Source organism: Girardinichthys multiradiatus, chromosome 22 (genome assembly GCF_021462225.1).
Source record: "Girardinichthys multiradiatus isolate DD_20200921_A chromosome 22, DD_fGirMul_XY1, whole genome shotgun sequence".
NCBI lineage: Eukaryota > Metazoa > Chordata > Actinopteri > Cyprinodontiformes > Goodeidae > Girardinichthys > Girardinichthys multiradiatus.
Genome location: NC_061814.1, coordinates 25,295,812 through 25,323,595, shown reverse-complemented (window position 1 = coordinate 25,323,595; position 27,784 = coordinate 25,295,812). Strand labels below are relative to the sequence as shown.

The 27,784-nt window shown below is 38.4% G+C and overlaps 3 protein-coding genes across 3 annotated transcripts; 2 read left to right on the top strand and 1 right to left on the bottom strand.

The window, feature by feature from the left end:
* Window positions 1-1,173: 1,173 nt before the first annotated feature.
* On the bottom strand, window positions 1,174-10,514 carry LOC124859624. The gene is made up of 3 exons (XM_047352514.1): window positions 10,369-10,514; window positions 4,010-4,376; window positions 1,174-2,007 (listed from the first exon to the last, which is right to left on the bottom strand). The coding sequence occupies exons 2-3, from the start codon at window positions 4,330-4,332 to the stop codon at window positions 1,692-1,694; spliced, it is 639 nt and encodes a 212-aa protein (XP_047208470.1). The 5' UTR covers window positions 4,333-4,376; window positions 10,369-10,514; the 3' UTR covers window positions 1,174-1,691.
* A 1,090-nt stretch (window positions 10,515-11,604) lies between these two features.
* On the top strand, window positions 11,605-13,167 carry marveld1 (MARVEL domain containing 1). Its single transcript, XM_047352515.1, has one exon. The coding sequence runs from the start codon at window positions 11,944-11,946 to the stop codon at window positions 12,439-12,441; it is 498 nt and encodes a 165-aa protein (XP_047208471.1). The 5' UTR covers window positions 11,605-11,943; the 3' UTR covers window positions 12,442-13,167.
* A 9,899-nt stretch (window positions 13,168-23,066) lies between these two features.
* On the top strand, window positions 23,067-27,784 carry LOC124858648 (phosphoglycerate mutase 1-like). The gene is made up of 4 exons (XM_047350740.1): window positions 23,067-23,371; window positions 24,142-24,416; window positions 26,343-26,523; window positions 26,709-27,784. The coding sequence occupies exons 1-4, from the start codon at window positions 23,233-23,235 to the stop codon at window positions 26,876-26,878; spliced, it is 765 nt and encodes a 254-aa protein (XP_047206696.1). The 5' UTR covers window positions 23,067-23,232; the 3' UTR covers window positions 26,879-27,784.

Genomic DNA, 27,784 nt, shown 5'->3' with positions numbered 1-27,784 from the left:
TCTCTACTTTTTGACCATAACACATATTGTCATTAACCAACCTTAGATTACAACACACTGAACAGAACTTTCACTGTCAGAGCTTTTACCAATCCCTCATCATGTAACCATTATTATGATAAGTATATTTGGCGATTTTCTAGAAAAGAGTTTTTATTTTTATAACCATTGTGAGTCTCTGAGATATAGATAATTTAAAAGTCCAAAAGAATGTATTTTAAGATTTATTATGGTAAAAAAAATAAGTTCTGGGTCTATAGCTAACCTTTAAAAAGATGTTTCTACTCTGCATAAATTAAGTATTTGTCTAAGTTAACAGTTTGATTATGGAAGTGGTTGCCTCCCAAAAATAATGTCTGTCAAACTATTTCTTATTTTATTTGAGGCTGGGATAACAGTTGAATATGATATGAAATGATGAGAACATTTTAGGAGAAGCTTAAATCATTACTGTATTAGGTTTTTTGGAGTTAATAATAAAACAAAAACTTGATATCAGTGGAGGAAAACTCTAAAACATGTTTTTATTTTATTTTTTTCTTTGAACTCCAGGTATAAAGTAGAAACAGGCTGCAACTCTGATCAACCCAAATGAAATGCCTTCTTATGCTTAATATGAAAATATGAGCTGGTTGTAACCATTGTGCTCCTTGGCACAAAAATATAACTTTTCATTATGTGTCCCTTTTTTGTAAAAAGCAGATAAAATAACAAGTAGAGCAGCCAGTAAAGAGGGCAGCCTTATAAAACGTGTTATCTTTGATTTCAAGTTTTAAATTTTGTCAAACATTTAATCTGAAAATCTGACTCTTCTCAAATTCCTTTGCAGTTTATTAGTTCCGAGCCTTATATACTCAGGATGGTTATTATTAATAAAACATAAAATAACACAAAATTAAAACAAGGTGTGATGTAAAGATCAGGAGAGTTTTGATTTATTCTGCAACTAACAGTTTCCACATAAAGCAGTAAAAAGGCTGATGAAAACAGTGTATGAACACAACAAACAAATATCGTTAAAAATAATTTAAAAAAGAGGATCTCTTTATTTATTGCTGTGTTTTGTGACAGCTACAAATATGACTACTACACTAAAAGTAGAAAAGACAAATATAAAATGTGGTATAATTACTGAATGTTACAACTGTTGTAATAAATGGACAATGATAGACATTGAAAATAAAACAGATTTTATTGAGAGTTCAAAATAGAACATTACAGGTTTATAAAAAAGAAATTGTAAAAATCCAGCACTTTTATGAGGTTTGTTTATGATCGTTTCTTTATTGTTTTATGAACATTGAATGCAGAGCATTGTTTTTGTGTTTTTTTAGATTGTCTTACTGTTTACAACAAGGCTTTCAACACGTTAAGTTTTCAATAACAGCTTTGGTGATAATTCTTTTCAAAAAACATAAAAGTCAATAAAACAAAAGCATGTTTTTTCATTCCAACTGTCTTCTCTTCCTTATGCATAATTAGTGTTACTGGTGATGTGAATGTGAGAACACATTAAATACGGCCGATTCTGAGCATCAATCGTTATTTAAAGCTTTGAGTTAAATTAAATCAGTCTGTGCTTTAGGCTCAGGTGATCTGGTGGAACTTTGTTTCCAACAAGTGAGAGTACCGTCAGGGCAACACAAGAAAGGCCCAACATTGTGAAATACTCTCTTCTCCAAGTTTCATCTCTAACATTTAGAACTATATGTGTCCATGTTCTGTCCAGGAGTTTTACCTTTTCTTTCGCAGCAAAGTATTCGGTGCAGGTATCTCTCTGGATTACTCTCTCCTGCCCTCCTCAGTCCTGAGCTGGTTGTAGCTGCTCTGTCAAAGGTTCTGTTAGGGTTTTGGCTCTTAGTTAGAGCCGATTCGGCATCGGTCTCTCCTGATGTTGCTCCGAATGAGGTGTGTTTGCAGGACTCTGGACTTCTCTGTGTTTCGGCCTTTAAATCCCTCTCCTCGCCAGCTTCTTTCCCTTGTCTGCTTGAAGAGCTCTCTCCAATCCTGAGCAACAAAGATTATTGTTAGAGACTAGAATAATTATTACTGTTGAATGTGTGGAATCATATATGGTAGAGATGCACGATATATTGACATTAACATCGGTATTGGCCAATGGTAGTCATTTTTAACATATCAGTATCCGTCCCATAAGCAAAACTGGGCCAATATTAATAACCAATATTTATGTCCATTTTGTTGCCCCATCTGTATGTGTTTCGGGAGGGGAGAGGGTTGGCCATGTAGTAATTTTTTGGTCATGTGACAGCGATAGTGATCCAACTCAGGATTGATTACTTTTTAACTAAAGCAGAGAAGCCATGTCAGAGGTGTGGTCATTTTTTTCACGGTAGGGTAGGGAAAAACACTGCTCAAAAACTAAAGGGAACACTTAAACACAATATAACTCCAAGTAAATCAAACTTCTGTGAAATCAAACTGTCCACTTAGGAAGCAACACTGATTGACAATTAATTTCACATGATGTTGTGCAAATGGAATAGATAACAGGGGGAAGTCTTTTGCGATAAGTAAGACACACTCAATAAAGGAGTGGTTCTGCAGGTGGGGACCACAGACCACTTCTCAGTATCTATGCTTTCTGGCTGATGTTTTGATCACTTTTGAATGTTGGTGGTGCTTTCACACTCGTGGTAGCATGAGATGGACTCTACAACCCACACAAGTGGCTCAGGTAGTGCAGCTCATCCAGGATGGAACATCAATGTAAGCTGTGGCAAAAAGGTTTGCTGTGTCTGTCAGCGTAGTGTCCAGAGCCTGGAGGCGCTACCAGGAGACAGGCCAGGAGACGTAGAGGAGGCCGTAGGAGGACAACAACCCAGCAGCAGGACCGCTACATCCACCTTTGTGCAAGGAGGAACAGGAGGAGCACTAACAGAGCCCTGCAAAATAACCTCCAGCAGGCCACAAATGTGCATGTGTCTGCACAAACGGTTAGAAACCGACTCCGTGAGGATGGTATGAGGCCCGACATCCACAAATGGGGGTTTTGCTCACAGCCCAACACCGTGCAGGACGCTTGGCATTTGCCAGAGAACACCAGGATTGGCAAATTCGCCACTGGTGCCCTGTGCTCTTCACAGATGAAAGCAGGTTCACACTGAGCACATGTGACAGACGTGAGAGAGTCTGGAGACACCGTGGAGAGCGATCTGCTGCCTGCAACATCCTTCAGCATGACCAGTTTGGCAGTGGGTCAGTAATGGTGTGGGGTGGCCTTTCTTTGGAGGGACGCATGGTCCTCCATGGGCTCGCCAGAGGTAGCCTGACTGCCATTAGGTACCGAGATGAGATCCTCAGACCCCTTGTGAGACCATATGCTGGTGCGGTTTGCCCTGGGTTCCTCCTAATGCAGGATAATGCTAGACCTCATGTGGATGGAGTGTGTCAGCAGTTCCTGCAAGATGAAGACATTGAAGCTATGGACTGGCCCGCCCGTTCCCCAGAACTGAATCCGATTGAACACATCTGGGCACCACAGACTGTCCAGGAGTTGGCGGATGCTTTAGTCCAGGTCTGGAAGGAGATCCTTCAGGAGACCATCCGCCATCTCATCAGGAGCATGCCCAGGCGTTGTAGGGAGGTCATACAGACACGTGGAGGCCACACACAATACTGAGCCTCATTTTGACTTGTTTTGAAGATATTACATCAAAGTTGGATCAGCCTTTAGTGTGTTTTTCCACTTTGATTTTGTGTGTGACTCCAAATCCAGGCCTCCATTGGTTAATAAATTTGATTTCCATTGATAATTTTTGTGTCATTTTGTTGTCAGCACATTCAACTTTGTACAGAACAAAGTATTTCATGAGAATATTTCATTCATTCAGATCTAGGATGTATTATTTGAGTGTTTCCTTTATTGTTTTGAGCAGTATATTATCTTACTAAAGATCAGTCATCAGCTATAACAGCAATAATAAAATTGGATATCCAAATCTCCATATCGGTCCATCCTTAATATATGGCAAAGAAGTGGTTGTACCTGAGGTGATTGAAAGCTCGCAGCCATTGCGAGCCTACCACATCATTCCCGTTAGTCCTCAGCCCTCTTCGATGACCTCGACTCTTCAGCGCTATTAAGGCCTGAGCCAGTTCAGCATTGTCTTTGTGTACCCAAATGAGCTGGGCCCTCTGCCTGGCGTCATGATCTCCAGCTGCCCTAAACAACTTCTGGAGCTGCCACAGGTTCACATTGCTGAAAATGTTCCCTGAGCCAGGCTTTCTGTTTCTCCTTTTGGTTAGACCCCACAGGGAGGAAGAACCCGCCACCACAGAGGGAGAAGGGGAGGCGGATCTGGTATCCATCGTGAGAGATGTGGGAGAAGTGGCAGACAGTACACAGGCTTACTCTGTGGAGAAAGGAGGAGTTGGTTCAGATAAATTTGTTGAGGAAAAAGTATATATAAAACATATATAACAAGTTAGGAGACTTCATCAGATTCAGCTGCTTCTGGTACGTTATCAGTGACAGAGCAGCCAGTCCTGAGCCAGGAAATGGGAACAAAACTACACCTTCAATCCATGGAAAGAATTAAAGCCACAAGACAACAGCTGCCAGTTGGCTGAGAATCCCATGCCTGCCCTGACTCTTTAATCCTACTTGAAGGCAAGTGACAATCAGCACTTTAAAGCCTGTTACACTTCAGATGTTAACTCCGTCTCTCTTTACGCACATACTTTAGAAAGTGGGACACTCACAACTCAGTGATTATTGAATGGCAAAAGTCACACCTGAGCAACTGCACTTCTGCTGAAAGTGCTTTCTGCTCAGCTTTTCAGATTAAATATTTTAAAGATATGGGACACAAATTTAGCTTTTATGCAACAAGCTATTAGTCCACTAACTCAAGTCAATTTTTATTTGTAAAGCAATTTTCAAGCTCAATAAGAAATCATTTGTTTTAATCTGGATGAGTGAAATTTAAAACTATTATGGATGAACTGGCACAACACTGATAATAAAGTCAAATACATAAAATTTAAACAGGAACATAAAGAAAAACGAGAAATTAATAGAGCTTGAAAACTAAAAAAAAAAAGCACATAAGTGACAGTCATTTAAAACCCTTTACTATGCAAATAAAGAGACAAGAAAAAAAAGTTTAAGTTAAATATAGACCAGATTAAAAGAATGAAGTTTGAGATTAGTCTTAAAAACAGAGAAGGTAGGAGACTCTGTTACCTAAAGTGGGAGCTGATTCCACAGAAGAAGAAATTTGTATGTAAAGTAAGGTTGGTTCCTAAAAGCTGTATTTTATTGGTGTGCATTTTGGAAGGAAAATTGTACATAGTTTTCCAATCTTTTTACAAACAAAACATTCTGAAAATTTTGACTTGTATTAACTCTGATTTACTCTGAAACCCATCGATAAAATCCAGCGTCCCCAATTGCCTTCAGAAAAGACCTAATAAATAGAGTCCTCCTGTGTTCTCAATATCAATACAGCTGTTCTGTGAAGGCCTCAGAGGTTTGTTGGAGAACAATAGAGAAGGAAAAGCATCATAAAAACCTAAGAAACTCAACAGACAAGAAGAAAGTTGTAGAGAATGTTAAAGCAGGGTTAGGTGGAAAGAGTATAACAAAGCTGCACACTTGTCAAGACATGGACATCCACCTAAACCAGGGGTCTGCAGCCTAAGGCTCCAGAGCTGAAAGTAACTCTTCCAGCCCTCCACTGTGGCTATAAGTTTTACCAGTTCTTCCATTTAAAACATTTACATCAATATTGCGCAACACTTTCAAACTAAAGATACAAGCTCAATTGTTTCTGCTGTATTCATATTATGTTATTAAACAAGATATTATATACTATAAACAGGCCATCTTCCCTAAGGGTGCATGTGTGGGTTCTCTCTGGGTACTCCGGCTTTTTTTGAAAGGGTAAAGATGGTTTTTCTGCTTCAGAAAAACATCATATAGCTTGTGAGGAGAACATTAATCAGAGAAGCAACCAAGCAGGTATGTTTCAGGTGGTAGAATCTATTAGTTGTACGCTCCACAAATCTGACCTTAATGGATGAGTTGAATGAAAAAAGCCACTGCAGCCATTACTAGGTCCCATGTATGCGACATAGCAAATATGTGCTGTGCTCAGGTGAAACTTACATCTAAAAAGATGTGTGTGGTAGAAAACTAACGCTGCACATCAGCCTAAAACAGATCATCCGCATGCTGAAAAATGGTGGTGGCATTATCATACTATGGGGATGCTTTTCTACTGCAGGGACAGGTAAGCTAGTCAGAGTTAATGGAAAGATTGATGAAGCTAAATACAGGGCATTCCTGGAGGACAACCTCACAGAGACTTAAGACTAGGGTAGAGGTTTGCCTACCAGCAGGACAACCACCCTAAGATCTCCAGTGAAATGGTTTTAATCAAAGCACTTTGGTGAATTAGAATGGCCCAGAGTCTAGACCTACAGTAAAACCAGCTGAGAATCTGTGACAACACCTGAAATTTGATGACTTATTTTATTACATAAAATCTAAATAAAATACAATGACAGTTTATAGTCAAGTCAAGTTTATCTGTATAGCGCTTTTCAGCAACAAGGCACTCAAGGCGCTGTGCACAAGGAAAAACATTACAATGATACAGAAAATCAAACAACAAAGATAATTAAAAAAATAAAAATAAAATAAAGAGAATATAATGATGGATAAGAAAATGAAAGGAAAATTGGACTGAAAACATAACTAATAATGTTTAGATGGCAAAGTCAATGGCCACCCTAAACAAATAAGTTTTTAATCTTGACTTAAAGCAATTTAGTGTTTCGGCACTTTTACAGTTTTCTGGGAGTTTATTCCAGATTAGTGGAGCATAAGAACTAAAAGCTGCTGCTTCTCCATGTTTGGTTCTGGTTCTGGGTATGCAGAGTAGATTTGAGCCAGAAGACCTGAGAGGTCTGGGTGGTTGATACACTGACAACTGACAAGTCTGTAATGTATTTTAGTGCTAAGCCATTCAGTGATTTATAGACTAACAGAAGTATTTTAAAGTCTATTCTCTGAGCTACAGGGAGCCAGTGTAGGGACTTTAGAACCGGGGTGATGTGCTCCACTTTCTTAGTTCTAGTGAGGACGCGGGCAGCAGCGTTCTGGACCAACTGCACCTGTCTGATCGACTTTTTAGGCAGGCCTGTGAAGACACCGTTGCAGTAATCAATTCTACTAAAGATGAATGCATGAATTAGTTTTTCAAGGTCCTGCTGAGACATTAGTCCTTTAATCCTGGAGATGTTCTTTAGGTGATAGATAGTTACTGTCTTTATGTGCCTCTGAAGGTTTAGGTCTGAGTCCATCACTACACCCAGGTTTCGAGCCTGACTGGTGGTTTCTAGCTGTATTAACTGAAGCTGTGTGCTAACTTTTAAGAGCTCTTCCTTTGGTCCAAAGATTATTACTTCAGTTTTGTTTTGATTCAGCTGAAGAAATTTTTGGCCCATCCATGCATTGATTTCTTCTAAGCATTTCCCCAGCGCTTGAATGGGTTCATAGTCACCTGGTGACATCGTAACGTATAGCTATGTGTCGTCTGCATAGTTATGATAACTTACGTTGTTGTTTATTAAAATCTGAGTTAAGGGGAGCATGTAGATATTGAATAGAAGGGGCCCTAAGATGGATCCTTGGGGAACGCCACATGTGATTTTTGTGGTCTCTGTCGTAAAGTTACCTACTGACACAAAAAAGTCCCTGTCCTTCAAGTAGGATTTAAACCAACTGAGTGCTGTACCAGAAAGGCTGACCCAGTTTTCCAGGCGCTCTAATAAAATGGAGTGATCAACAGTGTTGAATGCTGCACTAAGGTCCAATGATACCAGCACTGTGGTTCTTCCACAGTCTGCATTTATACGGATGTCATTGAACACCTTGACAAGAGCAGTCTCTGTACTGTGGTGAGCAGGAAGCCTGTCTGGAAGACATCGAAGCGGTTGGTCATTGTTAGGAAGTTGTTTAACTGCTGAAACACAGCTTTTTCAATAATCTTACTGATGAAGGGGAGGTTTGATAGAGGCCTGTAGTTCTGTAGTAGCAGCTTGTCCAAGTTGCTCTTTTTCAATAGAGGTTTGATAATTGCTGTTTTTAGGGCCTGGGGGAAAACACCTGACAAAAGGGACGTGTTTATTATTTGTCTTAAATCAGATGTTATTACAGGCAAAGCTTTCTTAAGGAAAGCTGTGGGTAAAACATCGAGACAGCTGGAAGAAGAGCTTAGTTGCTGTACGATTTCTTCTATGTTTTTGTAGTTTATTTGGTGAAATTGGGACATTTTGTCAAAATCAGTTCTAGTTGGAGACAACATTGGTACTGAAGTTGATGTGGATGTGCTGACTGCCCCTCAGATCTTTTGGTTTTTTTCAGTGAAGAATTTAGCAAATTCATTGCAGGCCCTGGTAGAGTGGAGTTCAGATGCTACAGTTACAGGAGGGTTTGTTAACCTGTCGACCGTGGCAAATAATGCACGAGCATTGTTAATGTTTTTGCTGATGATCTCAGAAAAGAAAGACTCCCTTGCATTTTTCAGTTGTAGGTTATATCTGTATAGTCTCTCTTTATAGATAATATAGTGAACCTGGATTCCAGTCTTTCGCCACTTGCGTTCAGCTTTTTGACACTCGTTTTTTTCACTTCTGGCAGGTAGAACACTTCTCCATGGAGACATTTTCTTCCCAGAAACGACTTTCACTTTAATTGGAGTAATTGAATCAATGATGTCAGAGATTTTAGAATGAAAGTTGTCTACCAGCTCATCTACAGTGTTACAGGGCAAAGTGGAGGAAGAAGAGTAAATCTGGTAAAAGGTTTCAGCAGCACCGTCCTTAAAGATGCGTTTTCTTATCATGTCTCTTTGGCAAACTGAGTCATTTCAGATGATGCTTTCAAAAATAACAGAAAAGTGGTCAGATAGGGCAACATCAGTTACAGATACCTTGGAAACGTTTAGACCCTTAGTGATGATCAAATCCAAAATATGTCTCTGTTTGTGCGTTTGCTGTTTAACATGTTGAGTCAAACCATAATTTCTAAGAGTGTCACATAGATCTATTGCACTTCTGTCTTCAGGATTGTCCATGTGAATGTTGAAGTCTCCCACAATAATTAAACAGTCATAATCAACACATATCACAGATAAAAGCTCATTAAAATCACTGAAAAAGTTTGTTTTGGACTTAGGAGGCCTATAAATATTCAATAACATGGTTCGGACCGGACTCTTTACCTGGAGAGCCAAATATTCAAAAGAGTCAAATTTGCCCAGAAATACTCTTTTACACTTTAGTAAATCTTTAAACAAAGTGGCCACCCCTCCACCTTTTCTTTGCTGTCTGCTCTCACAAAGAAAATTGTAGTTCGGAGGCGTCGCCTCTATCAGAATGGGAGCTTCATTAAATTCATGTAACCATGTTTCTGTTAAAAACATAACATCAAGATCGTGGTCTTGTAATGAAGTCATTGATTAAAAATGATTTTCCTGACAGAGATCTAATGTTCAGTAAAGCCAGTTTATATGACTTAGTTGCTGATATTAACTCTGTGTCTGGTTGTACCTGACAGTTTATGGCTTTTGTTGATTGTTTATTACTGTCTCTTTTCCTTTTGGCTTTGTTCTTTCTGTCACGTATAAGCACAGAGATTTTACAACTATCTCCTTTTAGGGGCCCAAGTTCGATTATAAAAACATTAAAGTCCTTTAGAAAAAAATAAAATAAAATAAAAATAATAATAATCCTTGGGAGTCGCTGGTAAGGAGTAGATTAGTCCAATATTTCAGAAATTTTGGCTAAGAGATAAAAAGTTAGGAGTAAAAGAATGAAAGCAAGCAGGTAACTTAGGAGAAAAGCGTCTGAGCAGGCAGAGAGTGCTAGAAGGTCAAAAATTCAAGGGGTTGAAATACTTATTGAGACACTTTTACCATAAATATTTAAAGTTATAAGTATTTTAACCACATTTAACCACATTACTCAAGCAGAGACCATTTTAAAGATTTACATATTTAAACTAGCTCCTCATTATTCACTAGTTTGTTACTCAAAATGAGTTTGACATCCTCTTTTAGCTGAGCTGCAAGCTGCAGTCTCCCTGTGCCCATAAGGGTTAATTCTGTCTTTATTATACATCCAACTAGTTTCTCAACTGGGTCAATGATTGGAATCGGTTCATGCAACATTTCACACTCGTGGTTTATTTTATTCTTCTCTTATATGTAAACGACTCTCCTACAAAATATTTTAATGGTGTTTGCGGATATAAAATACTATTCAACACGCTCCTATCATACGGAAAGGATGAGAAATCCGAGTATCACATGAAAGAATTAAATAACACGCTCTTACCTGAAGATTCAGTCTATCTGTCAGACTTCCCTGTGTTCCTCTCTTTTTTAAACAGAAGAGAACCCGCACTGAATGCTGACCCACTGTGGTATCTCTGTTTGTGGAGCTCTTATTTGGCTCCTTTCAGCCGAGCGTCATTTATAAATCAATGACGTAAAAATAGACCAATAAGAATGGAGGGACGCGCATGCGCCCGCCTCTCCAGTCTGGTAAAAATTCTCCTTTCCACCAATAAAGGGTCTGGTGGGGAGGGAATGGAGCTTGGCTTCTCCCACTGGCCACGTAGGTCGTTCAGGTCGTAAGCACATTGACGTCAATGAGCCGGGCTGGAGCGAGGAGCGTCTGTCATTATGGGAGAAAAAAAGTAACATGTGAGGGTCCTGCGCCGGGATGACGCATGCAAGACTCATGAGTACTGGAGCTCTATCAACAGAGCCGGTATTATTAACACAAATCCCACTGGGGACCAGTTAAAGAAAGACAGATACAAGACTGATTCACAGATAAGGTTTATATACTTTTTATTTTCTGTTTATAAAGATTCCAACAAGTTGGGTCAAGTCTCTAGAAGATGTGATAATAATAAAAATGACTATTATTATTGTTACATGTATAGCCCACAAAATTAGTGTACCCCGCCTACCCGCCCATAGACTGCTGGAGATAGGCCACCAGCTTCCCACTATGGAGAAGGCGGTATAGAAAATAACTGACTAGTTTAAACAAAAATTTCTGAAAAGTAACTCCATTTTTATTCCCCCGTTACTTGGTTGGGCCTTTTGGTTGAGATCTGTGGAGGTGCAATGTAACCCCATGCTGCTTTGAAAGCGGCTACAAAAGCTTGGAATATTTCAGTCTGTGTAATAATCTATACAATTTTCACTTTCACAAATAATTAACAAAGAAAAAACTATGACATTCTAATTTTTTGAGTACTTGTAATAACAATAATAATAGTAATAAAAATGATAATAATAGGTGGTTTTGTGTATTTTCAGAGTAAATAAGGACAACTAAGAACACGTTTTTCCTCGGTGATCACCATTGTTGGCATATATTATTGTATCATTCATCGAATTTGGTTGAACGTAACCTTAGTGTTTCTTAAACTTGAAAACCCCATTTTCCAAGCATAGCTATCCTACTTTCCAAGGCGATGTTGCCACTCCCAGTATGACTGACGGATCTTCTCTGTTCTTCTGACGAGTCCGGCAGAGGAGGAGCGGGGTTTGAATTACAAACTGCCCCTAATGCATCACCCAGCCCCTCTAACACAGACTCTGCATTCAACAGAGGAAACGGAAAAGACGAAACATAGCCTGCAAGAAGGTTTGTCATTTCAAAACCCCGGGGCTGTGGAAAGAACGGAGAATCCCTCTTTATTCCCACACTTTGGCTTCTTTTGTTGGACCTTAGATCTTCCTTCAAGCTTCATTTAATTCCACCACTTTTTTGACCATCGTTTCTCCAGCTGTTTGCAGCTGGCAAAAAGCACCCGCCCTGTTCAGGGAAAGAAGAAGCTTGAGACTGAGCGGAGAGGGGGATCGAGAGATAGACAGAAAAAGGGAGAGAGAGATGGCACCCCAACTTCCCCAACCGCAGGTGAGGAGCAACATCTCCAAGTTCCTCAGGAGCTTTTTGGGAATCGCCCGGATTCTGCAGATCGTATTTGGAGCCGGGCTGTGGATCACAGTCGCTGCCAACAAGTATGAGGGCTCTATCCACTTCGTCCTGTTCGTCGCTGTCCTCTTTTGGCTGCTCACCCTCGCCTTGTTCCTCATCACCCTCCTGGGCAAGCAGGACCTGGTTCCTCTGCTGGGAGGAGAGCGCTGGCTGTGCACCAACCTGACGCACGACGTGGCCGCCGCCGCACTTTACCTGCCGGCCATAGGAGTCATGATCTACAAGACTGAACGCAACTCCTACTGCAACCTGGACAGGTACCAGCACTTCTGCCTGTATAAGGTCTACCTGACAGCGGCCGTGTTCGCCTGCCTGTGCTGCCTGAGCTACCTGCTGTCGGTCATCTATGGGGGGTGCAGGAAGAGCCGAGGAGAACAAACTGTCATCTGATGGCACTGGATCAGGTTGTGATGAAGGATGGAAGAGGAGTATCCACTGCAAGATGAAGAATAGTCCCCTTCACTGTAATTTTACTCAACAGCCTACTGTCTCCCTCCTGGCTGTTGTTGCATGAAAAGCAGCTCCAGGTACAGAGGTTGATCCCAAGACAGGGTTTGATTGGTTGGGGTACAAGTCACAATATTAGCCTAACAATTTTGTGGCTATTTACTGCCATTTCCATCAAAGACAACAGTGTAAACATTAATGCAGAACTTTGCTAGAGAAACATTTTTATATATAATTAAAAACTATTAATATACATTTTAACTCAGTCTTAAATCATTGAAATGCTGCAGTTTTATAATACTAAATATTTTTTATCTTCTTACTAGGGATTCATCGATGTGAATATTTGGGCTTGTATCAATAACAGATATTAATGTCTGTTATATATTTTCTGATGCCGAAACATCGTACATCCCTACTTCTTACACGTTTTTATATGATGACAAGCTCTGCAGATAAAAGACATTGACTCTCAGCTGTTTTTGTTTTGTCTTCAACTCAAACATCCAGTTTCAACTTCTCTCAGATTGCTGTTTACTCAACAAGGTGGCGACAATAACAACCTCCTCTAACATGGATGTGAATGGTGCTGTAACATGTTTGCTGAACAAATTTGCTCCTAATATAATTTCAAAGAGTGGAAATAAAGGTGACCAGATTGAGAATCTATGAGGTGTTTTTATTTTACTTCACTAAATTTGTTTAAAAGCGGCAATGCACAGCAATCAGTGTAAACACTTCAGTCAGTCCTATAACTGTTACGGATTTTTTCCATAAATCTGCAGTCTCTCTGGCAGGTTGTTGACATTAAACAATATGAAAACGTAAAATCCAATGACGTATTAAACTACAAAATAGTGAATAAAATGTTACAATGGACAAAATGGAAAAAAAAAACATTGTCTATTGGCAGCGGTGTCTAGTCTAAATGGGATTACAGATTTGATACCAATCACCAATATATAAATTTAGAGGGTTGTTGATCCGGTGCTTCACTGATGACCTACCTCTGTGTGGGGCGCATGGCTGCTCTTGGTGCTGAGTGTTGCGGGTTTTCTCGTTCTTACCACTCTAACAACTACGCACCTCCCCTCCAGGTGACAAACTCGCCAGCACGCACCCACTCAACAAACACACACACTCCGCACCAATATACAAGTTATCCAAATGGTTGAAGATCATCCAAACACAGGTTACTATTACAAAAATATGGCCTGTCTACTTTGATGCTGGATGCAGTCTTGATTTAATCATGTCAGTCCTACAACTATTTTTTTGACTAAAACTGCTGAAAAAACTAAAGTCAACAGAAGAAAAATTGTTGAAATGTAATAACTTAACGGAAACATAAGAACAATTTTCAGCTTATCCTTATAAATAGCAAGACTATCAGGCGAAAATAGCCTAAAAACCTTGTTTCAATACAAAACACTATTAGCAGAAATGTCCAAAAAGCAAAGACAGAAAAGGCATCTCATCAGCAAACCTTTAGTTTAAAAATGATGAAGGTGAAGTTGATGTAAAAATAGTTGTATACATTTTAAAATATAGCAGCTACTCCAGGAAAGCAAAGGTAGAACTGATATTTGATCTGCTAAAAAAGGGGTATACTGCATATGCTGAAAAGTCTCTGAAAAAGTTGCACTCAATAGAAAAAAAACACTTGTTGAAATTTTAAAAAATTGAAAAAACAGAAAAGAAAATGCCAAACTGTAAGCTGATCTGCTTAAGTAAAACTTTAAATTTGATTAAAAAAAATTATATATTGGACTGAGTCAAAGGCAGATGTCCAGTGGGAAAAACTGACTTCAAACAAGAGTGCACACTGAGTCAGCCAGAATATTCTGTCATTGATTTACATTAAAACATAAATAAAAACTGCACAAAACTTAAATTGCACTTTTAGAAAAATCACAGCTGATATCAACAACTAAATCAATTGAAGATACTGTAGCCTAGTGGCTTGTGACTCATTAGAACTTTGAATGGAGTCTTAAACTTAAAGTAGGAGAACGCTGACTGCCATAAGGTGCTTTGTCTGTTTGGGACCTTACAGTCTTCTCTGATTACAGTTCTCGTGGGCAAATTTATATTTTGTTTAAGAAAGTTATTCAGTGGAGGAAGAAATTAACCATGTCAAATTTTATGTACTACTAAAAAATGTGAATATTGTTTATATTTTATTCCAAGATCGATAATCAAACCTTATCTAGTCAAAATTGCAGTTATAAAGTATATTTTAGGCTTTATGCGGAAAGTTGGCCACTTAATAAATTCTGCTTAGGGCCTTAGCTTGTTTACATAATTTGAGTCTAATGGTTCTAACAATTCATTTGTAACAGAAACATTGCATTCATGTACATCTGCAAAGCTACAGCAGTCAAGTTGCTTCTTCTATGTCTAAAATTTATAAAGTTTTCCAACTTTTATGACAGTTCTAAAAAATAAAAAATAAAGTTGCAAATACACAATTCTTCTTATTTATTTAGGATCCTGTGCATTTCCCAGCCACCATCTTTCGGTCTGGATATCTTACAGACCTTCGAAAGAGCATACATGAAATTTTATCAACACTGAGATCCAAACATGAGTTAAATAACCAGTCAGAGATTTTAACCATCATATCTAATGGTTCTACTGCTGCCTTCTGTTTTTAGATTTTATACAATGATTCCATCTGCATTCTAGTAACTGTTGGCTGTGGTCCCAACATAACATATGGCAGACAAAGTTCAAGGAAGTCAAAATTTGATACAAACTAATAAGCCCAAACAGGACACAGGCAAAAATGAGTCAGAATTCAGTGTAAAATGTTTTCTGATAATAATATATTATTAAAATTAATTACACAAGAGATTTGAGTATTTTTATGACAATTTTGCTTTATAATGCATGAAAATACTTAGCTAAAATGAAATGCTATGGTTAAGTACACAGGTACAAAATGGGTTGATTATGGATAAAATAGAGATGTAAGAAAGGACGAAATTAAAATGTGTCGGTACATAATGGGGATAGGAATTTGAGAAGGCACGAATTGACCCGGCGCCGTTCACCAACATTACGATTAATCATTTCGTACTACGAATATTTCTCATCAGATGCAATGTTTTCTGTAACTCAGATATGATTTTAACCATTTCATGCTTTAGCTGAAAAATACAATTTGATAACTGAGTAATAAGGACATTCAGGCTAACAATATCAAAGGCTTTCTTAGATTGAAGAAAGACAGTCCTACTGTTATCTATTTACTGTTGTTGTGATCCTGTGTTTGTGGATAGAAGTCTACACAGTTGCACAAGAGAAAAATTAAAAACCTTGATTGATTTTGTAAGCTGAACTGGACAAAGAATTGTTGTTTTTTTCCACATGAAGAACTTGTTTGGAAAGTTATTTGATTTTTTTTAAAAAACCCTCGTTGATTGCACTATATTGGAGGAAAAAGTCAACAGAGATTTTTGTTTGTAATACACAACTCAAACAGGGGAGTCAAGGAGCTGCTTTACTTATCTGTATTGATGTCAAAACAAGAGCGTCTCTCACGCAGGCATCTGACCAATGTGTGCATGAGAAGAAGAATGTGTGTGCTGCCTTTAAAATAATCTGGAAGGAGGCTTGGTCTTACCGGAATAGTCTGTTGGGGTTCTGGAGGTGGGCTAAAACTTTGGCCAATGAAAGTCCAGCCAAGTATAGATGATTCAGTGCCTCATCTTTTAAAGTCAGCATATGGCTGCTAAATATGCTCCAAATATGTTGCATTAACATAACTTACATCCATAAATAGCTGCAATGTTTAGAAACCTTTATACTTTTAGAACAAGATTAGAATTCTATCTTAAAATCTGTGCTTCTCTTTAATTGTTTGCAATAAAAATGCAGAATGTAGAGCAAAACAAAGAAGCTGCATTAACAACTGGACAAGATGAGTTTCAGGTCTCACAATGGGAAATGCAGGCTTTACAACCTGAATCATCTGTGTAAATGAATGCAGTGTACAACCTGAGCTGCAAGAGTGGTGCTGAGGGTTAATGTTAACCAGCTGCAGCACAGAGACAAAAACATCTGAAGAAGAAAATGAGCTTCTCCTCACACACACACACACTCACTCCCACCCACCCTTCTCCCTGTGGAGAGTTCTGCAGAAATGTTGTCCTGTTCACGTGTCGCTGCCTGTGAAAGCACAAGTGGTTCATACAGCTAAATGGAGGCAGTTAATCAGTCCTCTGTGTGCTGCCTAAACAAGGCACTAAATATGAGGTAATACGTCATTGACAGTAACCAAAGTAAATGATTCAAGTCTTATTTAACTCGAAACTATACTGGCAATTAAAACCAAACAAACATTCTCCAGGTTTGCCATTAAACTTATTGCATTAAAAGGGTTTCTGTTATTATACCCGCCAGTGTTTAAAGGTTGAGCAAATTTCACAGTTAAATCCTAAGCATTTATACCCCAGGTAATAACGGGAATTACCTCCACAAGGGGGCAGGCGCCATAAAAATGATATTTTTGTACTTTTCCCATCTGCACAGACAATAAAAAAGCACAGACATTAGTATAAGGGCTTGTAGAGACAGGCACAACCATGGAGTGCCAACTGTATGATTTCTTTTGGCTAGTCATCCAACGAGACATTTCCTGTACGGACTCTCCTACCCATATGCCCCTCCCTGGAAGTAGAACATCCTGTTGAATATAGCAGTAATGGTAAAAATCTGATAAGCATGCCAGTCAAAAAGTCACAATAAACTCATCATGTTTCTACGCAAATACTCAAATTTAATTTACAAGACTTGACATTTGCTTTGAATGGAATTTGGTTCATCTTCTGACTTAAATAAAATCAACAAGTTTTGCACTGGAATACCTTCTTTAAAATTATAATCATGATTTACCGTGAGTTTGTTTCCAAGGAAACTTGGCTAAATGTAAAGTGTAATTAAAACGAGTTGCATTAATTAGTAAATGTAAAAAGGCTAAAATGAATATTTGCTCAGATATAGTTGTTTAAGAAATTGACCCAGATTTGGAGACTGAAAACACATTCATAGGTTAAAAGGTAGCAGCAGGGGTATCAATGCTTTAAAAGTGACAAATGGATTAGGTATAAAAAATAAGTCAAAGTGGGGGAAGTTGAGCCAGAAACTCCAAGATTTCTGTATTAAGGAAATGTTTCAAGAAACGTAAGGCTATACAATGTAAAGATATGGGGTATTTTACCAGCCTGTACAAGACAAGATGAACAACTAGTTTAAAGATTTAAGAAAAATTTTTAAAACCTTAAATAGAAAATCCATGGTGGTCATCATGTAAATCATATAAACAAACCATACTGGAGATTCAGATAAATATCAAAAGTGAGAAGAAGCTAAAAATCTTTATTAAATTACCATAATCTTTTGACCCTGAGTCAGCACGGCAAAATGCAAAATGAACCTTTACCATAGAGTGAAAAAATATATGGTCCGCTGTAATGAATCTCAAAATATTGCCACCTAAACAATGAGAAAGTATTTTGTCTTTAAAACTCCAGCTCTACAGTTCAGCCCAAAATTACTAATACCCCTGGGAGATTTAGGTTTAAATGTTTTATTTATGCCAACATGTTTTTTTTTTTTCAATTAAAAAAATATAAACATTTTGGAGTAGTCCAGCCACAGTCCTTACACAAATCTGATGGAGAATCTGCTGAGGGAGCCAAAGATTAGGGTGATGACAGTTGGCGCTCATCACATAAGATAAATCATCAAAATATCTGGAGAAACATGCGGAAAGTTGGTCAGCAATAATAATTGCTGCACTTTAAATAAATACTCCCATTTCATATCACAAACGTCTAAGTTGAATGAAAATTATTTTAAATTCAAATCTACAAGGGATGTAAATACTTTTTGGCCTAACTGTATGTCTGCTGAAAAGCATTTTAGTGGGTCGTAATCCTTAAAAAAACGGAAAAACAAAAAAATATCCACTTTGTAAATGAAGCCACAAGATTCTGCCTTGATAAAAACTGGGTTACTGGGAAAATAGTGTATACAATTAAAAGGTTTCTCCAGAAATGACAACTATCAAAATCAGCAAAATGATATTTTTGATGTTCACTGGGCCAGGTAAAATCCTTTTAGCAGCTGTGCAGGTCTATGGAAATCTCAGCTATTCATCTACACCCAAGTATTTGGTGACTAACTCCTGTTGGAAGTGATCCACCTTGTCAGCCTGTTCTCCTCTTTTTTGTTTTCTTCCTGTCTGGCCCAAGTGCCTACATGTTCCCATGTAAAAGACGAAAACACAGACGCCCACACAGAAGTGCCCTTTTTAACCACACTTTCAACAGCTACTGCTGAGATGCACATTCCACTGCCATGGAGATGCAAAGACAGGCCCAGGCAACTGAATAAGTGAATGAAGAGAAGAAAAAAGCAAAAGGAGGGAAATTTGTGACAATATCTTAAAATAGAAATCTGAGATCCTCATTTCCTGTCTGTGTGAGGCCTGAATCAGCCTCGTGTTGGGATTGACAGCTGTGTTTTTCTCTGATACTCCATTTTATAATTTGCTGCTCACTTACATGCAAGGAAACCATAAACATCTGTTAGAGCAGCTTTTGGAAAAGCTATAACTCTGAATAGGCCTTGTGTCCATGTGTCGTGTGAGGGTAGTCAGTGGTAGGAAATGGTGATTGCTATTTATAGAGCTTTAAAAACACCACCACTTCCTTTAATCTTCCAGTCTTTGGTCAACTTTTCAAACAGAATGTGCTACAGAAAGAATAAGTCTGAGAAACCCAAAGCGGAAGGGAATGGCTCTGTAAAATTACTGATTTCCTGTTTCATGTATTAAAGTTTCTGAAATGCAAACTGTACATATTTGCTGCTGTACCTTTATCCACCATTCATAAAACTTTTACCTTATTGAAAGATCACACCTGGAGAAGCAAATTTTCATATGATTCTCTTTGGGTGTTGTTTGCCATTTTTTCCTGTATAATGCTCACTGACAGAAAAATTGCCTCCAGGTGTTGATTATGGTACTCCTGATAACAGTTAACAAGGCTGTGAACCGTTTCCCCACAAGCTTTGTCAATTAGGTTCAAGCGACATGAGCTAAACCCTCATTTAACAACAAAAAACTGTTGCAGACACAGAAGTTAAAAGAAAAATCTCTAAATCATAATGTTCACCATTCTGAAAAGAAAATATTTAAGAAAACATTCAATGTTCCAATTTAAGATCTATCTAGCAATTAACTAACAATAAAAAAAAACGTTCCTAATTCATTCAACAGGAAGCCACAAATCGAGCTTTTTTTAAAAGCTTTAACAAAAGTTTAATTCCTTTAATCTGTTTGCAATTATTCATTAATGCACCAGGTGGCGCCATAGAGCTGCACAAAGTTTACCTTTTGTTTTTGTGCTGTGAAAGAGTATTTTGTCGCTTACAGATTTCTTCTGTTTTAGCTTTTTTGTGACATTTAGATGTTTCATATCTGTTAACAAATTTGACTAAAGATAACCACTACATAGAACAATTAGTTTTAAAATTATAATTTCATTTATTCAGACAAAAACGCTATCTAAACTAACCTGGCACTGTGTGAAAAAGTAAACATAATAACTGATTGTGCTACCATTGTGAACAGCTGCCACCAAGCATTTGTGATAAGCATCAATGTCTTAATTTGCTGGTGGGGGGATTGTGGTTCACTCTTCTTTATAAAATTGTGTTATTTCAGCCGCATTGGATGGGTATTGAGCACGAATCCCAAGTTTAAGATCATGCAACACCATCTTAATCAGATTTAAATCTGATTAAGAGGTCATACTAACTGGTGTACTGGTTTCTAGCGATTAAATATATCCTTTTTTTTTTTTCAAACAAAGAAATTTTACTGTTTATTAAAAAACCAGCAGTCAGCATATGTAGCCATACTAAGCAAAGAATCAGAATCAGCGTTATTTGCCAAGTTTGTGCACACAAAGTAGAAATATGGCTTTGTTTCCACTTGTTCTCAATGGGGTTTTCTGAAATATAAAGGGAAATAAAATATATTTTTTAATATATATATAATGTACAGACCAAAAGTTTGGACACACCTTCTCATTCAAAAAGTTGTCTTTATTTTCATAACTATGAATATTGTAGCTTCACACTGAAGCCATCAAAACTATGAATTAACACATGTGGAATTATATACTGAACAAAAAAGTGTGAAACAACTGAAAATATGTCTTATATTCTAGGTTCTTCAAAGTAGCCATCTTTTGCTTTGATTACTGCTCCGCAGACTCTTGGCATTCTGTTGATGAGCTTCAAGAGGTAGTCACCTGAAATTGTTTTCCAACAGTCTTGAAGGAGTTCCCAGAGATGTTTAGCACTTGTTGGCCCTTTTACCTTCACTCTGCGGTCCAGCTCACCCCAAACCATCTCGATTGGGTTCAGGTCCGGTAACTGTGGAGGCCAGGTCATCTGGGGCAGCACCCCATCACTCTCCTTCTTGGTCAAATAGCCCTTACACAGCCTGGAGGTGTGTTTGGGGTCATTGTCCTGTTGAAAAATAAATGATGGTCCAACTAAACGCAAACTGAATGGAATAGCATGCCGCTGCAAGATGCTGTGGTAGCCATGCTGGTTCAGTATGCCTTCAATTTTGAATAAATCCCCAACAGTGTCACCAGCAAAGCACCCCCACACCATCACACCTCCTCCTCCATGCTTCACGGTGGGAACCAGGCATGTAGAGTCCATCCGTTCACCTCTTCTGCGCCACACAAAGACACGGTGGTTGGAACCAAAGATCTCAAACTTGGACTCATCAGACCAGAGCACAGATTTCCACTGGTCTAATGTCCATTCCTTGTGTTCTTTAGCCCAAACAAGTCTCTTCTGCTTGTTGCCTGTCCTCAGCAGTGGTTTCCTAGCAGCTATTTTACCATGAAGGCCTGATTCACACAGTCTCCTCTTAACAGTTGTTCTAGAGATATGTCTGCTGCTAGAACTCTGTGTGGCATTGACCTGTTCTCTAATCTGAGCTGCTGTTAACCTGCGATTTCTGAGGCTGGTGACTCGGATGAACTTATCGTCCGCAGCAGAGGTGACTCTTGGTCTTTCTTTCCTGGGGCGGTCCTCATGTGAGCCAGTTTCTTTGTAGCGCTTGATGGTTTTTGCGACTGCACTTGGGGACACTTTCAAAGTTTTCCCAATTGTTCGGACTGACTGACTTTCATTTCTTAAAGTAATGATGGCCACTCGTTTTTCTTTACTTAGCTGCTTTTTTCTTGCCATAATACAAATTGTAACAGTCTATTCAGTAGAACTATCAGCTGTGTACTGTATCCACCTACTGCACAACACAACTGATGGTCCCAACCCCATTTATAAGGCTTGAAATCCCACTTATTAAACCTGACAGGGCACACCTGTGAAGTGAAAACCATTTCAGGTGACTACCTCTTGAAGCTCATCAACAGAATGCCAAGAGTGTGCGTAGCAATAATCAAAGCAAAAGGTGGCTACTTTGAAGAACCTAGAATATAAGACATATTTTCAGTTGTTTCACACTTTTTTTGTTCAGTATATGATTCAACATGTGTTAATTCATAGTTTTGATGCCTTCAGTGTGAAGCTACAATATTCATAGTCATGAAAATAAAGAAAACTCTTTAACTGAGAAGGTGTGTCCAAACTTTTGGTCTGTACTGTACATATATTCAATATATATATATATATATTGCACATAACGGTCAAGGGTCAGGCCTCTGAAGGCTGGTTAACATCTATACATCCATTAAAACTAGAGAAAATTACTAAACATATGTTCTAGAGTACCTTCACTTGCATCAAATGCAATCTATTCCCACAGTTCACACCCTGGTCCCTTTGACTTTAACATATAGGTCTGGTAGGTAAACAACCTGCATGATAGCTGGACAGGTCAAGGACATTTCAGAGATCACAATTTCTTCCAGGCAGCTGCTGACCCCAGCAAAAGATTGAGCGCTTGCAACTAATTATCTGTCAGATGGAACTGAGGACACATCTTGTGGATAAAAGGTCATATTGAAATGTGTACTATTTGATAAGGTCTTGGCATGATGATGGTATTGTCTGAGATGGGAGAAGTTTAAATTGAATGAGATACAACAGCATAATTAGGACAGGGTGAAATTAGAACATGTTTAAATTTAGGCATATACTTACACTGTTTTATTATACTGTCATTAACAACAAAAGATAGATAGATAGATAGATAGATAGATAGATAGATAGATAGATAGATAGATAGATAGATAGATAGATAGATAGATAGATAGATAGATAGATAGATAGATAGATAGATAGATAGATAGATAGATAGATAGATAGATAGATAGATAGATAGATAGATAGATAGATAGATAGATAGATAGATAGATAGATAGATAGATAGATAGATAGATAGATAGATAGATAGATAATGTACAACATGAAGGTCGGAGAGCTGATGACGCTCTCCTCTGCCACTGGTTAAGAACTAAAATTGACGCAATCTCATTGGATGTAAAAACCAGGAAGTACGCAGATAACCAATCCGTAGAATAAAAACGTTTGACAACTAAGATTTGACCTGTCTGCTTCTTGGAGCTGCAAGCTCACTCTCCACCATCATCATCACCAGCACCAGCTGTTAGAACTAGTTGGATCAACTTATTTTCATTGATTAAAACAACCGAAGGTGACACATCCGTGTTCAACATGGCGGCCTACAAATTAGTGCTCATTCGTCATGGAGAGAGCAACTGGAACCAGGAAAATCGTTTCTGCGGCTGGTTCGATGCAGACCTGAGCGAAACCGGGGAGAAGGAGGCGAAGAGAGGAGGACTGGCTCTCAAAGGTGGGGGGGTTGACGTTTTATTGTCTGCAGTAATCCGGCCTGATATTATTCCATACATGCAGTAGTGAGGTGCATCATCGCAACTGCATGTATCAGGTCGCAAACCGACCGAACTATATCAAACGTCCTGTTGCGTTAAATAATCTTTGAGAAATGTTATGCAAACTCATTGTAATACATTGTGAGAAGAAGAGTCCTATTTGCAGCCCTAACTTTTGACGTAATATCTCGACACTCATATTTTTGTATTCATTCCTTAATTTTATAATACATGTTCAATGCAGCATTCATATGACCAATAGCGCTTTTAAAATAACATAATTGATCAAAATTGGAATTGGTGGACCAGAAAACTAGAAGTAGGTCTTGACCAGGAACGCTCTGAATGGTGCATCTGTTAAATAGAATCCAATTTGGTCTGAATTTAATTCAAATGCATCATTTCAATGCTATCCAAATCATTTAGTCAGATTTAGATCCAATTACTTTCAGTCCGAGTTAGTTCTGCCTGTAATGGAATACAATAATATTCTGTTGTTTGTGTAATGCTAACTGGCAAAACATCCATTTAAGAAAACACAGCTACATCAAATTTTACATTACTTCAAAGATAAGATATCTGTTGACAACAGAGATGCTAGATTGTGTTTTATGAGTAAAACACAGATTACACATTCTGCAAATTTGTCCAAAATGTTGATATCATGATGCTGATAAATGTAGTTGATGTTTAATACTACTGTCCTTATGTCTCTATTTGCAATTCTCAGATGCTGGTTTTGAGTTTGATATCTGCTACACCTCGGTATTAAAGCGGGCCATCAGGACCTTGTGGCTCGTCTTGGATGGCATCGATCAGATGTGGGTGCCAGTCCATCGGACCTGGCGGCTCAATGAGCGGCACTATGGAGGCCTAACAGGCCTGAACAAAGCCGAGACAGCTGCTAAGCATGGAGAGGCCCAAGTGAAGATCTGGAGGCGCTCATTTGATATCCCTCCTCCCCCCATGGGCCCAGACCATGACTACTACACTATCATCAGCAAGGTGAGATATGATTATCTACAGTGCAAATACACAGACATGCAGCTTTGCTGGCATGCAGGTATTGTACAAGTTGACCAGCTTAGTGCTTCCACTTTAACAAAATGGAGGCATGACTTGAACAATTTTTCAACAAGCTCTGAATGATAACTAAAATACTTGCAATGTGTAAAGGACAATATTGGATTTAAGGTCTTACACATACAGTAAAGAATGAACCATAACCACTGGGATTCAATACCCTTTTGTTCGCTAGCAGCACCCTAATGTTATTACCCAACAGTGAGAGTTAATATGTGACTGGCACGACTGAGTTCCTCTGGGTTTAAGTTCAAAGTTTAGTTAAGGTGGAAACCAACTGATCGTATCTTGACTTGGTTAGGCAGAAGTAAAGGGGAGGTTACTGGATCATTGTTACTGATGCGGCGACTGGTTTAAAAACATCTTGGTTTATTTATTTAATATGAGGCAATGAACATATATTATAGTACATCTGCACTGCAAGTTCAGGTTTTATAAAGTACCTTTCAAATATATTCATACCGGCTTAACATTTTACATTTTGTCACAACTAAAAACTTCAATGTATTTTGTAGAAATTTTATGTGAAAGACCAACACAAAGTAGCGCATAATTGTGGTGTGGGAAGAAGATTTGACCTGTTTTTCAAAATGTTTTACAAACATAAATCTGAAAAGTCTTCCACTCCCCTGAGTCAACACCTGGTAGACCTACTTTCTGCTGAAATTATAGCTGCAAGAATGTGGCAGTATGTCTCCACCAGCGTTGGACATCTAGAGTAGGCCTGCACAACATTAGGAAAACACAAAGTTGGGGTTTTATTGGTGAAGATTGCAGCGATGATGATATTGATTGCAGTTAATCCACATTTCCCTCACACTTGTTTTTTTTTTTTATAATCAGAAGACTCTTATCAGCCTCTGCGAGCTTTAGCATCTCAGTCAGTAAAATCTGTATCAGGTCTAGGAAATCAAGAAAATCAATCCAACTGGCCAAATACAATATGAATCCCCAAAAATTTTAAAATCTACCATATATTGCATCCAAGCAGTGCTTGGAAAGTACAGTTTTGCACATACTGATTGTGTGGTGTCAATTACAATCTAGTCTGTAATCTGGAGACTGAAGCTTTTGCCAACTCTTCTTTGCAAAATAGCTCAAGATCAGTTAGAATGGATGGAGACAGTTTGAGAACATTCATTTTCAAGTCTTACAAAATATTCTCAATTGAATTTAAGTCTGGACTTTGACTGAATCATGATAATACACAATTGTGCTTTAATCTACATTATTGCATCGTATCTGTATGTTTAGATTTCTTATCTTGCTGGAACCTGCACCTGACTCTCAAGTCAAAAATAATTTTTTTTTTACCCTTGATCTAGCTCTATCCAGTTTTGAGCAGTTTCCCTGTCATTGCTGAAGAAAAGGTAGCATGATTCTAGCTCTACCATGTGTCACCATTGCTTTCTTCTTTTCACTCTCCTTTAAAGGCCGGGTTTGTAAAGTGTAAAACTAATAGATGTCTGGGCAAAAGATTCTCCCACCTGAGCTGTGGGTGCAGCTGGTCCAGAGTTAGCATAGGCTTCTTGGCTGCTTCTTTGATAAATGCTCTCCTTCACCAACCTGTCAGTTTTAATGGGTGGCCATGTCTTGGTAGGTTTGCAGTTCTGTCATAACTGTGCCATTTTGAGATGACCAATTTAACTCGCCATTCTTTAAACATCTCCACAAATGATTTCAGTATACCAACTTGTTCCAGACAGCTTGGTATAATTACATTTGCACTGCACTAATTTGTATACCATTGGGAAACCTAATTATATCCAAAAGTTAGCAAAACTGTAGAGTTTAAATTTTTTCCTAATTTCAATCCAACCTTACATTCTAGTGTGGTTTTCTTTGCAGGATCGTCGCTATGCAGACCTAACGGAGGACCAGCTGCCATCTTGTGAGAGCCTTAAGGACACCATTGCACGTGCACTGCCTTTCTGGAATGAGGAGATTGCCCCTCAGATCAAACAGGGGAAAAGGGTGCTCATTGCTGCCCATGGAAACAGTTTGAGGGGAATTGTGAAGCATCTGGAGGGTGGGTGCTGATGCAACTCACAATTCACTGTAAAAAAGTATTTTTCATTATTTAGTGTCATTTTGTGTTCTTTGAGCACAAATGTTAACAACAAGCTGTAATAGCATGTAAACAGATTCCCATAAAACAGCGGGATACTTTTATCCACTCATGAGAATTTGCTTTCTGTGTGACACCATCTGTAGGAATGTCAGATGAAGCCATCATGGAGCTAAACCTGCCAACTGGCATCCCGATCCTCTATGAGCTCGACAAGAACCTAAAACCAGTGAAGCCGATGCAGTTCCTGGGAGACGAGGAGACTGTACGCAAAGCCATGGAGGCCGTTGCTGCTCAGGGAAAAGCCAAGAAGTAACAAGACGGGAAGAAAATAAATAAACTCTATTAATGTGTGATGGTATAAGTCATCCCTGAAAACTGACCTCAGAATAGTGTGTTTCTCAAATGCTAATTAATTTCAGGTTTTAAAATATATATAAAATGCTTTAGATTGTTCTCCTTGCTTGGTGCCAGCCAAGTCATAGCTATAGATTGATGCATTTCAGAGAAGTGGAAACCACAGCTCCCAAGAGATTGCAAATAATTTGGAAAATGATCATCTTCGGATAATTCTGATACAAAACTGACAAAATTTGTAGTAACGCGATAAAAATTACTGAAGGAGACTCAAATGTTGCCATAAGCTAGAGACTCATAAGATGTAGTTTTGGTTTTGATGCTCAACATGTATGCTAGGTCTGCAACAAGCCAAGAGTTACCTCCTCATCATGTGTTTATTCTCTCCTTTTAAGTAAGCCTGTGACTTTTGCACCAAGAAAACGTTGTTAATTAGAAAAAAAGGCTACTTAATTTTGCAATCTCGTGAGAGTGTGGTGGGAAATATTGAACAAATTGTTTTCTTTCACTACACGTCTTTAGGCTGTGTGCCACCTTCATGAATATCGTCTGTGTTTTTGTCTGGAATTTAGTCATTTATTTCTCTCATTTTGCACATATATTAATACTTTGCAAGTTTTGCACTGTATAGAAAAGGAAAATTCCCTTATTTTAATAAGGGTCCACAAATTTTACAGTGGTAAGAATAGAGGGTCTCAAAATGTGTTTTGATGTGTTTTCACCTTATTTTGGTCTGTTATTGGTTTTGTGTGCCTCCCACCATGTCTGACAGCGTTGTTGCTTCTTTTAATATATGTAATTCCTTCTGTCTTGCTTAAATGTACCATGAAAGCTATGAGTTAATAAAAGAAGAAATATAAGGCGA